General features: G+C 61.6%; 1 protein-coding gene across 5 annotated transcripts in view; it reads right to left on the bottom strand.

The window, feature by feature from the left end:
- DLGAP4 (DLG associated protein 4) overlaps positions 1–13,859 on the bottom strand; it is a 172,548-nt gene that overhangs the window by 68,135 nt on the left and 90,554 nt on the right. For 3 of the 5 annotated variants that reach the window (XM_051846129.2, XM_051846128.2, XM_070051881.1), the window contains exons 3-6: positions 7,098–8,175; positions 5,202–5,443; positions 3,494–3,608; positions 905–955 (exon numbers count right to left, since the gene is read on the bottom strand). In XM_051846129.2, the coding sequence (XP_051702089.1) occupies positions 905–955; positions 3,494–3,608; positions 5,202–5,443; positions 7,098–8,096 (1,407 nt within the window). In that variant the 5' untranslated portion in view covers positions 8,097–8,175. Of the gene's footprint in view, positions 1–904; positions 956–3,493; positions 3,609–5,201; positions 5,444–7,097; positions 8,176–12,902; positions 12,966–13,859 lie in introns of those variants that run through there. The other 2 variants (XM_070051880.1, XM_051846130.2) reach the window with 2 other exon arrangements.

Consider the following 13,859-nt stretch of genomic DNA (forward strand, 5'->3'; position numbering starts at 1 on the left):
TGCACCTGGGAAGGCAGTAAAAGATGGCCCAAATGCCTGGGCCCCCGCCACTCAGGTGGGAGACCCGGAAGGAGTTCCTGGCTCCTGGCTTTGGCCCGACCCAGCCCTGGCAGTTGCAGGCATCTGGAGAGTGAACCAGCGGGTAAAGATTCTCTCTCTCTCTCTCTCACTCTGCCTTTCAAGTAGATGAAAATAAACAAACATTCTTTAAAAAGATGCTCCAGGCTCAGGTGGGGAGGTCAGCTGACCGTCAGCACATCACACCCTGACTCACACGACTGCACGGAGAGGTTCCCAGCACCCTTGGGACAGGTTCCAGGGGCAGAGAGGCCTGAGGGCAGCCAGGGCTCCAAGCAGAGGTGTGGCTCTGGGCCTAACTGCCCACTCCTGGCTGCAGGGAGAGGCTGGGCACAGAGCACCAGGTGTGCTTTCTGGTCCTGGAACCGAGACCTGGTCACAGGACGTGTGCGTCTGCGGTGAGGGTGGCTGGCACCGTGTCTGCCGGCCTCCGTGACGCTGTGACTCCCTGTGTCCACCCTGAAAAGGCCTGCAGGCGCTCAGCACAGGGGCAGGGGCAGGGGATCGATCGGGGCTGGGGCCCAATAGCTAATTCCACAACCCGCTCCCCAGGCCGGAGCCAGAACCTGGGGAGCACCCCCACGGCCCTGCGGGTGCTTCACGTCCCGTTCACAGAACCTAGCTTCATGTTCCCATTAGTGAGAACGGGAGACTGAGGCACAGAGAACTGGGTGACAGTGTAGGGAGCAGAGGGTCTGGGAGCAGCTTTCCTGGTGGCGGCTCTGCTTGTACCTGCTCGGGCTGGGCCTGGGACCATCAGACGCAGGCCCGAGACCCAGCCCTGGACTCCAGGCCCGGGGTGAGGGCAAAGGGCAAGCATACTGACCTGCTGCTCATGGCCAAACAACTGGGGGATCAGGGAGGCCTGTCCAAAAATCTGCAGGAAAGAGAGGGTGAGGGTTATGGGGGGCCAGGGCTGGGGGCTGGGCTGGGGGTTCAGGTCCGACTGCAGGAACGAGCCTCCTCCCAGACTGGCTGGTGCCCAGCTGCTCGAAGGGGTCGTTCGGCTGCCCCCGGGAATGGGGGGCTGGGGTCACCGAGGCCTTCTCTTGCTGGCTGCCCCCACCTCGGCAGGCAGCCCACCTGGATACCCAGGACAGGGAAGGAGCCGAGAACCTTACCCAGGCTGGGGCGGCTCTGACTTGGGGGCCACATAGGCAGCTCAACTCATTCTAGTTTCTGGAGGAGGGGACTTGGAGGTTTGAGGGTGGGGTCACAGGACCCTGGCAGGAGAGAGCTGGGGCTGGGCAGAGGATGGCAGGTGAGTCCTGCTGGGGTCCCCAGCCTGGGGGGGTGGGGGTCCATGAGCCTTTTTGTATACCAAAGGGCCAAAGTTTTCTGGGTAACAGGGCCAGACTGGGCATGGAGATGGGGTGTGCGAGAGAGACAGACGCGGCGTAGGGATGAAGATGCACTTGAGGGAACGGGAGAAGTGCACGAGGTGGGAGGGGATGGAGACAATCACAGAGGCGGACGCGGACGCGGACATGGACATGGACACCAACAGACAGACCCGAGAGAGGACAGCACGTGACAGGACAGACAGTGAGGAGTAATGTCCACCCACTGAGCATCCGCCCTGTGCCAGGGCTCCGGCCAGGGACGCTGCAGGGCGCATGACAGCCAGGTCCCTACCTACAGGGAGAGCCCCTCTTAGGAGGGAGACAGACATCAAGTGAACAGCAAAGCACCATCACTCCAGCTACTGTCAAGCGAAGCTGGGGATGGGAGCGGGCCCAGGGGCTGCTTCATTGATCTGGGAAGGCTTCCTGGAGGAGATGACATTTGAGCGTCTCAAGACCTGCGATCCAAGGAGGAGCCAGCTCTGCAGGATGTGCGAGCAGAGTGCTCGTGGGAGAGAGAACAGCAAACGCAGGGCGCCCGGCACGGGGTGGTGGCATGTTGCTGGCTGGGCAGCAGAAAGGATCCAGTGTGGCTGGAACAGGGATAGGACTGAGAGGAAGGCCCGGGTCTGGTCCAAGGAGGCACTGGCTTTCCCTCGGGTGAGGCAGGGACCGCGCGGCGGGCTGGGGGATCCGCACCGAGCTCCAGGCTGCGGCCAGTGGACTGGAAGCCAGGGCCACTCCCTGGGTGAACGCTGGGCCTGGGCCTGTGTGTTGAGGCCCTGCGCCCACCACTCAGACTCCTGGGTGTGAGAAGCCCGGGGGAGGGACTCAGGCAGTGGTGAGGAGAGTGAGCCCACTAACCTGGGTGCACGGAGGCTGGGTGTGCACCAGCAGCGGGTGCCTGCCTTCCCATGCACACCTTGCCCTCTGCCCTCTCCAAACCCCAGAGCACTGTGCACGGAGCAGGGGCTGGGGGGCCCCCCATCCAGCTGCACCTTCTCCCAGCCACGTGACCACACTGCACTGAGCCTGTTTCCTCATCTGTGAAACAGGGACATGCAAAGCAAGGCCACCTCTGGGGTAACTGTGAGAGTTCAAGGAGCTGACAGTTGAGAGAACTGCAGGTAAATTAAGAGGACAGCACGGTGGGGCCGGCGTTCTGGCACAGTAGGCCAAGCTGCCATTTCTGATGCCCACATTCCATACTGGAGTGCGGGGTCAAGTCCCGGCTGCTCCGCTTCGCAGCCAGCTCCCTGCTGATGCGCCTGGGAAAGCAGCAGAAGACGGCCCAAGTCCTTCGGCCCCCACATCCATGCAGGAGACTCGGATGGAGTTCTGGGCTCCTGGCTTCAGCCTGGCCCAGGCTCAGCCATTGCAGCCATTTGGGGAGTGACCCAGCAGATGGAAGATCTCTTCCTGTTTCTCTGTCACTCTGCCTTTTAAATATACACATAAATTTTTTTTTTTTTTATTGCAGCACGGAGTTCTTATCGCTGTTAGTGTAGAGCCACCGAAGTCCCACTTTCCTCCGGGCACAGAGGTTCAGAGGAGAGAAGTAACTTGCAAGCTTGCACAGCAGGAGATGATATCGCAAAGGCAGCCGCCCCTGGCTGAACGCGTGAAGCTCACCATCTCATCCCTTCCTCACAGCAGCCCCCGACACAGAACTGTCACCTCCCGAGCCACTCGGGGAGCTGAGGCTCAGGGAGGGGCCTTGAACTGGGCCTGTTCCACCAGTGACAGGAACAAGACTCGAACACAGGCCTCCAGTTCCCCATCCTCAGGGCTCTGAACCCAACAGGGCTGCCGGGGCTCACAGCCCCTGCTGGCAGCCTGGGTTCACAGCGGGGCCCTCGGCTCCGGAGGCCGTGCGTGCTGGGCCCCTGGTAACGCTCTCCCACCACGGGACAGTCTGCGGGGCAGACACGCATGGGCACTTTGAGAACAAAAAACAAACAGAAGCACAGTGTAGACGTCTGGGGACCACTGAGCAGGGGCTGGGCTGGGCTGGGCACCTGTCCTTCTTGGGGGAGTGGGCTCTCCCAAGACCACTGACCTGCCGCCCTCACCTGGCTGAGGCAGCTGGAGTCATTGAGGCTGTCGCTGATGGGGTTATAGTCCTCTTCCCAGCTGGGGCACTTGGAAGGCAGCAGCATGTCCACTGAATCCAGCCGGTCCAGACTCCTGGTGGGTGGGGGAGAGGTGGGGGTGGGGTGCAGATGAGCCTGCCCACTGTTCAGCCTAGAGAACTGAGGGTCAGAGCGGGAAAAGCCTGGCCAAGGTCATCCAGTGGCAGAGGGAAAAACAGAAGTCCCCGCCAAGCTGGGCAGCTGGGGGCCAAGGGGTGGGAGAAACGCCAGCTTTGGGAGCAGGAGGTCCTCACTTGTCATGCCAGCTTCAGCCACGAGGTGGCAGAACAAGCTTGCATTTCACGGTTTGAGCCGGTGACTTGCCCAGCTCCGCCCAGTTCTACAGCACGAGTCTCATCCCTGCAAGTCTGGGGGCAATTCCAGAGATGGGACAGAGGTGGCCAGATCTCGGGCTAGGCGGGTCACAGGGCATCAGTGCCGCCATGACGGGGCCTCTACCAGGTCCCCGAGGGCTCACCAACACAGCCCTCGGCCCCAGTTCTCCGATCCTTTCCACATCTGACCCCGGTGGAGAGTCCCACGTCTGGGGATGACGTCCGAGCACTCCAACAGCTCAGGCCCCAGACACAGAACAGGCCGGGCTGGAGCCCAACTCCCTGTGCTAGGCGGCCCCGGGGCAAGCCACCACCCCGGGCTTCACCTGCGTCCTCGCTGACAAGATGACAACTACACGGCCCGTGGGCTCCCGTGACGCAGCCGGAAGTGCCCCGGGCGGGCGCCGGGGTGAACTGGAGTCACAGCTGGGGGCAGCTGTCACTGCCCTGGACGCCAGTCCACCCCGGGCCTGTGCCCTGGAGCGGCCCTCCTCGCCCACCTTAGACCCCATTCACAGAACTGTGGGGTCTCTGGGCTACAAGGGGTCTCACAGGCCTTCTGCTCAGCTCCCTCACTAAAAGATGGGGAAAACCCAGGCTCCGATGGGGCTGTCTGGGGGAGTCCTGAGTCCCAACTGGAGGCCAATCTCTGCCCTCTGACCCAGCCACTACCCCCTGCCCGCCTCGAGTCACCACCGCCCTGCTCGATTCCCAAGCCACCTGCAGCCTTGGCTGACGCCCCCAGGGGCTGAAGAGCTAGGACTAACCTGTCCCTTCTACCTCTGCCTAGTCTCACAGTCGATGGAATGAGGCTCAAATGGTGGCGCCTGGGGCGGGGGACGGGGGCCCGTGAAGGCCCTCTCTCCACCCTGGGGCTCCCAGGGTAGGGTGTGGGGGAACAGTCACGGGGCTCAGGGCTGCCCTGGTCAACATTGCTGCCAGGGACCAAGGGACGGGCTTTCTGAGGGCAGGCTCCCCGGGGACAATTCCCCTTTGGGAGTGGCGCTCACCTGGGGGTGAGCCCCCCTGTGGGCAGGGTTTAGCGGAACCACTCCCCCAAGAGGAGGGCGAGGCTCACCTGTGCCCGGTCTGGGGACCAAGCTAAGGACCCTCACCTGCGGGCGAGGCTCGCCCGAGGGCGGCTCCACCTGGATCTAAGGCTCTGGGGCTGGGAGGCTTCCAGGTGCGCGGCACACGCGTGAGGAGCTCACGGCGGGGTGGGGTGGGGGGCAGGGCCTGCGCAGGAGCCGGGCTGCCCCCTGGAGCGCGCTCGCGGGTGGGCGGGGCCTCGTGTGGGCGGGGCTGCAGCCCACCTGCGGGGGTTGCTCTGTTCTCCCAGCGACTGCTGCGTGGCCCGCAGGTAGCTCTGGCGCCGCGCCGCGGTCTTGGGCGAAGGCTTGGGGCTGCCGCCCGACTCGTCGCTGTCCTCGTCGCCCATGGCCTTGATGTAGCTGCCGCTGCGCATGCGCCGGCACGGGATGGGCCCCTCGGCCGCGGCGTCGGCCTCGCGCGGGGACAGCAGCGCGGTGCTCCACTCGCCGCCGCCGCCGGGCACCTGGGGACGGGGCAGTGCTCAGCCTCGGGCTCACCACCTGCAGCCCGGATCGCCTCCCGCCTCGGAGACCTCAGTCCCCTGGGCTAGGGTCACTGGCGTCCAGACGCCCCCGGCCGTAGGGCAGGAGCCCACTCCGCCACAGCGCGCGACCGGTCTCAAACCAGTGCCTGCCACAAGCAATGTCCACAGCCCTGGGTTGCTCCGCGACCCCAGGGGGAAAAGCTATCCTGGCCGGTGGCCACAGTGGCCTCCCCTTCAGCCTGCCTTCCTCACTGAGGGCCCACTGTTGCGGTCACTTCAAGGCCACCACCTCCAGGGGTGGTCCCACTGCACAGGTGGACACCAGGCTGAGGCAGCCCCACACCTGGACCCAGTGCTGGCCGCAGGGTGCCGGTCAGGGGGTCCTGGAGGCAATCAACAGCCTGTGTCCCACAGGTGGGGAAAACCGAGGTGCAGGACGCACAGCAAGTGAGGCCGCAGCTGGGCACGCGGCCGTGGTTCCTGGTCCGGGTAGTTAGAGAACCAGTAGCACGGCGAGGGGCCCTGGCCTGCCCTTCCTGGGCCAGGCTCTGCTGGCTGCTGGGGGCCACACACGCAGTCACTCTCCTCCGTCACTCAGTCCGCACTGTCGTGAACACCTAGTGGGTGGTCATGTGACCCATTCACACACACACACACCTTGGCCCGAGTCCAGCGGGAGGCCACCTGTGTGTGTGCACACCTCCACGTGCACAGAGCTCGTGCACCTGCCCCCCCCCCCCCCAGCGAGGACACACATACCTTGGCCTGAGTCCAGCGGGAGCCCACCCTGTGCATGTGCACACCTCCCCCAGCCCCCGCCCCTCAGCAAGTACCCCAGCGTCCCACACCCCAGTGACACATACCGGCCACACATCCCGCCACGCCCTCGGTACACCCTCTCAGCATGCACACACATGCTTGTACCAGCAATCACCGCACTGGGAACAACAGGTCCCCGCTCACAGCGTCCTCGCCTCAGCACCGGCTGTGCACAGGCCCACGCGGCGCACCTGTGGCTTTGGAGCACCTGAAGTGCCTCTGTAAGCATCAGCATTGCAAGGCGGCGCCTCCCCCAGCCGGGGTGGGGGGAGGCTTGGGGCTCCTGCGACCCTCTGCTGACTCCATCACACTCTGCCTGCCCGGGCACGACCCTCCCTGCATCTGTCTCAAGCACCCTGCTCCTCGGGGCTGTGCCTTAGCTGTTCCTGGCTGTCCATTTTGTCGTCCATCTGTCCTGTCCATCTACCTCTCTCTCGCATTTCCTGAGCACTTGAGACTCAGTCCTGGGCCTTGTGGACACACAGCCACGTCAGCTATGGCCTCTGTCCTCAAGGAGCCGCCAGTGTGATGGGGGAGGTGGGCGGGATGCTGGCAACTAGGCCATGCCCCTGGCGTTGTGAGGGGCTGGCATGGCACAGCTTCCAGTGCAGGGGCATGCTTGGGTCTCCACTGGGGGCTGGGCCCGGGGGTCCCTAATCAGCATCTGCAGAGAGTGCCCAATGGGAGGAATCGCCCACGGGGCACGCACACAGAGGGCAGAGGCCCAGAACAATGCAACCTCCTGAGCAAGGGCACAGTTCCCCTGGGCCTCAAAGTGGGCACTGCCCCGCCCCTGGCCCTGGGGGTCACCCACCTGCAGGTAATGGTAGGCTAGACCCTGGTGGCAGGATTTGGACTTGAGCAGACTCTTGTCCAAGGTGGCTGAGGTCTTCGGGCAGACCTCGTGGGTGTGGCTGAGGGTCAGAGTGGACCAGGAGCCCCGTTTGACGTAGTTGGTGTCCGTGCCCACCCCAAGGCTGGGGCAGGTGGCCGGGGGCGCCGGCGGGGGTGGCGGGGCGGCCAGCTCGGTGGTGGTGTTCTTGGTGGCTTTGAGCATGTGCCCGCTGATGGTGTTGTAGGCGTGCATGAAGTAGCGCGGCTGGCTGCGCTCCGCCTGGCGCCCGAGCGTCATCAGCCCAGAGGCTGGGCCGCTGCTGCGGAAGGCACCGGCCTCGCCGTCCAGGTTGTCGTCGGAGCTCCACCAGCCCGAGATGTTGGAGCGGCTGCGCCGCTTGGGCTCCCCGGCCTTGGCCCGCTCCTTGCTTTTAGCCCTGCGGCCCTTGCTGTCCTCCAAGCCACCTTTCTTGCTGCCATTGCCAGCGGCCTTGCCCACCGTGCCCTCCAGCGAGGGGGCCTTGGTGAAGAAGAGCCGCTGCACCGAGTGGACCAGGTGCCGGATGCGGCCTGGGCTCTCGCCGCGGGCCTTGGCCTCGCCGCGGGGGAACTGGAGCGTGCTGAAGCCATCCCGGTGGATGGGCAGCTGCTTCTCGAACTGGTCCAGGAGGTTGGCGGGCAGCCGGTTGATCTTGGTGGCCTGGGCATGGCTGGGGAAGGGGCTCTCCTCCGGCACCTCGAAGTGGGAGTTGTAGTGGATGCGTGGGAAAGTGCTACTGGGCGGCGGCAGCTGGTTGTTGAGGGGGAACAGGCCGTCCCCCGGCAGCGCGCTCGCTCCCGGGAAGCGGGCCTCGCGGGCGAAGGCCTCCGTGGGTGACAGCAGGTAGGGGTTGCGGTCAGGCCCTGCGAACAGGGGCTCGTGCGGTGGGTCCAGGCTGTCGGAGAGGTGGCGGGGGCGGCTGTCGCCGAGGCCTTTCATGATCCCGGCCCGCGGGGCAGGGGCTGGGGCCGTCGCCCTATCGGGGCGCCTGGGTTGCCTCTCCCGGGCAGCAGGGATCCTGAGGAGAGAAGACAGGGCGGGGTCAGCTGGACTTGGAGGGGACAGGGTGCCGGGAAGGTCAGGTCTCGGTGTGTGGGGGGGTGCCTCTCGGGTCAGGGAGTTTGCCCTTGACAGATACAGGCCCGTGAAGTCGGTGCAGCCATTGGGATCAGACAAGCGTGCTCTCCTCCCCAGCTGGGTGAGTTCATCTTCCCAATGGCCTGGGAAGCCAGCTCGGCTGCACAGTTCTGGGTCTCCTCTGACTTCCGGGCGGAATGCAGTGGGAGCGGCTGCCCAGCCCCTACCCTCTTCCCATCTCCACCTCTGTCCCCGCCCGTGAGGAGCTGTAACTCCTGTACACGCCAGCACATGTGCACGTGCCCTCCAACAACCCAGCCCTTGGGCCTGGAGATGCTGCCCCGGGAATGCCGGCCCAGGGTGTGGTCTACAGGGGTTCTGCAGCTCTTGGGGAGGTGGCCTCTGGGCCCCTGAGCACCCCTTGCTTTGCGGGGAGGAACTGGCTCTTTCGAGGCCAGAAGTCTGCAGGGAGAGCCGGGGCAGGGACCCATCTTACCTTGGTCTGAAAGAAGTGCTGCCCAGCTTTCTGCCTGAGCAGAGTCCCACACAGAAGTCCTCGGTGACAACCCACTCTGTCCCTCCCTGTGTGGCTCCCAAGTCCGCCTGAGAGGGCCCCGGGAGCCTGCAGGGTCCCCCTTTCCACTGGGGATGCGCAGTGATGGCTGGTGACAGGTACACCCTCAGGGCTGTGTGCACACGCAAGGCCCCACCAGGGGGCAGCATTTGCGTGGAGCTGCTGTGTCTCTTTCCCCATCTACAATGCGGGCATTGGACTAACTGATCCTGGGTCAGGGCCATCCTGGAAATGCCAGTCCCAGATCGAAGCAAGCTCCTTCTCTTTCCCAGGCCCCAGCCCTCGTGTCTGGAGCAGGGAGCAGAGAGCAGTTCCCAAGGTGTCTGAGCCCGGACCCTCACCAGCCCTGCTCGGAGGAGCCCCCTGGCCTGTGCCTGGAGAGCCGAGGATCAGCGAGAGCTGGTGTGGCTGCAGCAGAGCAAGGACGAGCCAGGGGAGTGGCTCTCGGCGGGGCTGGGCCACATCGGACACCCAGGATCTGTCTGGAGCCAAGCATGGCATGCAGAGTAACTATGCCCTGTGCTTGTCAAAAGTCAAAACCAACCGTGCGGGGGCCGGCGCTGTGGCATGGCGGGTTAAGCCATCTCCTGCAGCGCCAGAATCCCATATGAGTTTGAGCCCTAGCTGCTCCACTTCTTCTTCTTCTTCTTCTTCTTTTTTTTAATTTATTTGACAGGTAGAGTTATGGACAGTGAGAGAGAGAGACAGAGAGAAAGGGCTTCCTTCCATTGGTTCACTCCCCAAATGGCTGCTATGGCCAGCACTGCGCTGATCCAAAGCCAGGAGCCAGCTGCTTCCTCCTGGTCTCCCATGCAGATGCAGGGGCCCAAGCACTTAGGCCATCCTCCACTGCCCTCCTGAGCCACAGCAGAGAGCTGGACTGAAGAGGAACAACCGGGACTAGAACCCGGCACCCACATGGGATGCCGACGCCACAGGCGGAGGATTAACTGAGTGAGCCACAGCGCCAGCCCCTAGCTGCTCCACTTCCAATCCAGCTCCCTGCTACTGCACCTGAGAAAGGCAGTGGAAGATGGCAGAAGTCCCTGGGTCTTGCCACTGACGTGGGAGACCCAGAAGCTCCTGGCTTCAGCCTGGCCCAGCCCTGGTTGTTGAAGCTACTGGGGGAGTGAACCAACAGATGGAAGATATTCTTTCTCTTTCTCTCTCTCTCTCCTTCTCTAGCTTTGCCTTTCAATTAACTATATATATTTTTAAAGGAACTGTGCAGATGTGATTTCCCAGCAAATGTGACTAAGTTAAGGGTCTCGAGATGGGGAGATGACCCCGAGTTACCTGACGGCTGTAACCTAATCTCCTGGGTCCTTGCAGCCTACCGGGTCAGAGCCAGAGACAGGAGGACGGAAGCAGAGGTCAGAGCGAGGCGCTCATGAGCCAAGGAATGCAGGAGCAGAAGCAGCCAAGGAGACGACTTCCGCCCTGCAGCCCGCAGTGGGAAGCCAGCCCCGCAAAGCATTTCAGACTTCAGACCTCTGGAACTGACAGAGGCTGCAGCCCCACGGCCTCCCGTGACACAGGTGGCAGCCTGGGAGCGGGCAGCACGAAGCCACGCACAGCTGGGCCTAGAACCCAGGTCTTGGCTCACAGTGCAGGCCCAGCTCCCCAGCCCTCATGAAAAGAAGGGGAGGTGTGGGGGCTGCACCCACCAGCCGAGGGGCTGCAGTGGGGAGCATGGGCATAGGCCCTGCACAGTGCAGATCTGGTTGGCACCTCCAGCCTCATCCCCACCCATCAGCCAAGCTCAGGGCCCCGCTGAGTTTTCTCCATCATTCTCATTGCTCTTGGAAACTCTCACATTTACTTGTCTGCCCAGTGTGTGCTGTCACTCCCTAGATCCTGTGCTGTCCAACGTGGTAACCACCAGGCACACCAGGCACAGGTGTGCAATGCAGCTAGTGCCCATGAGCAGCTGGAGTTCTAATTTTATTTATTTTTTTTAAAAGCTTTATTTATTTGAGAAGCAGAATTAGAGAGAGAGAGAGAGAGAGGTATAGACAGAAAATTCTTCCATCTGCTGGTTCACTCCCCAGACGGCCACAATGGTCAGAACTGGGCCAATCCAAAGCCAGGAGTTTCCTCCAGGTCTCCCACGCGGATGCAGGGGCCCAAGGACTTGGGCCATCTTCTACTGCTTTCCCAGGCCACAGCACAGACCTGGACCAGAAGTGGAGCAGCCGGGACTGGAACTGGTGCCCAGATGGGTTGCTGGCACTGCAGGCAGCAGCTTAATCTGCTGTGCCACAGCACCGGGCCCTATTTGTTTTATTTTTAAGTGGAAGGGAAAGGAAGGGAGGTGGGATGAGACTGTCCATCTAGTGATTCCCTCCTCCAAATACCTGTAACAGCCAGGGCTGAGCCAGGCCAAAGCCAGGAGCCCAGAACTCTATCCAGGCCTCCCTTGTGGGGATCATCATGGCTGCCTCCCGGTGTGTGTGTTAGCAGGAAGCCAGAATTAGAAGTGGAGCTGGGACTTGAACCAGGCACTCCATGATATGAGATGGGGGTGTCCTAAGCAGTGTCGTATTTAAGTTTAATTAACTTAAATTTAAACAGAGCACGTGCCAAGTGGCTACCACGTTGGGCAGTACAGTTCCAGAGGTTCAAACCACTCCCGGAAGACGCCTCCATCGCCCCCTGCAAAGGCTGGGCTCAGCACTTTCCTCCAACACCTGTGTGGGCTGGAAACTTGCTTGTTTTTTGACTTCTTTATGTTCTAATAGATGTGTCACACAAAAGCCATACATACTCCCCCACTACCCATTCGGCTGCTTAGTGTAGATTTTATTTCTCCATGGATGTTTTCTTTTTGTGTGTGTGTGTATGTGTGTTTTTTAAGATTTATTTATTTGAGAGGCAGAGTTACAGAGAGAGGGAGGGAGGGAGGGAGAGGGAGAGGGAGAAAGAGAGAGAGAGAGAGAGAGAGAGATATCTTCCATCCACTGGTTCACTTCCCCAAATAGCTGCAATGGCCAGAGCTGGGCCCATCTGAAGCTGGGAGCCGGAGCTTCTTCCAGGTCTCCCAGGTGGGTGCAGGGGCCCAAGCACTTCTGCCACTTTCCAAGGCCATTAACAGAGAGCTGGATGGGAAGTGGAATAGCTGGGACATGAACCAGCACCCACATGGGATGTTGACACCACAGGCGGAGGTTTAACCTATTATGCCACAGCACCAGCCCGTTTTCCCTTTTTTAAAAAAATGGAGGGGGCGGGTGTTGTGGCATGGTGGGTTACAAGCTGCTGCCTGTGATGCCAGCATCCCTTGTGGGTGCCAGTTTGTGCCCTGGCTGCTCCACTTCAGATCCAGCTCCCTGCCAATGGCCTGGCAAAGCAGTGAAAGATGGTCCAAGTGCTTGGGCCCCTGCCACCCACACCTGGAAGACACTCTTGGCTTCGGCCTGGCTCAGCCCCGGCTGTTGCAGCCATGGAGGGTGGGATGCGGGGACCAATGGATGGAAGATCTCTCCCTCTCTCTGTAACTCTGCCTTTCAAAGAAATAACAAAATTGAGGTAAAACGCACATAATGTAAAACCAGCCATTTTAAAGCATACAATTCTGTGACGCTGAGTGCGCTCTCAGTGTGGGGACCCGTTAGCTCCATCTGGCGCCACGGCGGACTGATGAACACCTGTGGTTGTCTCCACCTGCTGGCCACTGTAAGTGATGCCCCTCGGACATGGGTACAGCGCTCTCTGTCTAAGGCCCTGTTTTCAGTGCTTGTGGGCGTACCCCTGAGAACAGAACTGCTGCACCGCCTCTGTTTAACTCCCTGGGGAACCAGCACTCTCCCACGGCAGCTGTGCCGTCTTACACTCCCACCAGAACGCACAGATTCCAAGTTCTCCACGTCCTCCCCAGCACTTGTTATTTTCCTCTTTCGTCCTTGTTTGTACAGGATGGCCAGCCGTGCTTTCATCAGCACCATCTGGCAGGTGCGAACTGGTGTCCCGCTGTGGGTCAGCTGGGCCTTCCCCGATGACCATGACACTGAGCATCTTTGCATGTGCTTCCACACTGCCCATGTGCCGGGGAAAGCAGCAGAAGTTGGTCCCAGCACTCGGGCCCTTGCACTCACCCGGGAGACCTGGATGAAGCTCCTGGCTCCTGGCTTTGGTCTGGCCCAGCTCTGGACCTTGAGGCTGTCTGGGAAGTGAACCAGCAGAAGGATGAACTCACTCCACCCCCCCCCCCCCCGCCTTCTCCTTCTCTCTCTGCAACTCTGCCTTTCCAATAAATATATAAATCTTAAAAAAAAAAAAAAAAAAAAAAAGAACCACCTAGAAGTGTCCACCCAGCTCCAGAGCTGTCCATGGGTCTGAGGGCCTTCACGGTAAATGCACTGAGGTTCAGCCACTCCCTGCACCTGGTCCTGTGCCCCCCGCCTCCCACAGGGGTCTCCAGGAACTTGCAGGACTTGACTGAGACAGGACACTGCAGGGCACTGGGTGACTGAGTTCTCCCACCCGAGCCTCAGTTTCCTCGTCTGTGACATGGGGACGGTGGCCCTTCCCTCCTTTGAAGATGATAGGGTGGACTGTCAGCCACACCTCACTGCACCATGCTCCTGGGGATAAGCCACAGCATCCGGTTCAGGGATGCCACACAGCACGGTCGAAAGCGCCTGACGCTGGGCCTGGACTCAAATCCTGGCTGTGCTGTTTACTTCCCGTGACGTAGGACTGGTCCCCTCCTTCCTCAGGGCCTCGGTGTCCCCTCTGTGCAGCACGGAGCTTGGTGAGGACAACCTGAGCCTTGGTCGCAGTGACGCCCTCTGAGCTCCTCTGCTCAGGGCTCCTGGTCCCCGCGGTGCCATCCGCTCAGCCACCCAGCACCCAGGGGTGGCAGCAGCCTCACCTTCGAGAAGTCTTAAAACAGGCAGGGCCTCGGCCCTGTGGGGGAAGCAGCTGCGCCTGGGCTGCTTTTGTCAATGAGCTATACTTAGGCCCATGCGGATGCCCGTAATTACCTCTCGTTAATACAAGCCTCACTGCCCGCCTGGAACCGCGGCGCAGACGGTGCAGCTGCCACCTCC

This window comes from Oryctolagus cuniculus, chromosome 11 (assembly GCF_964237555.1).
Source record: "Oryctolagus cuniculus chromosome 11, mOryCun1.1, whole genome shotgun sequence".
Classification (NCBI taxonomy): Eukaryota; Metazoa; Chordata; class Mammalia; order Lagomorpha; family Leporidae; genus Oryctolagus; species Oryctolagus cuniculus.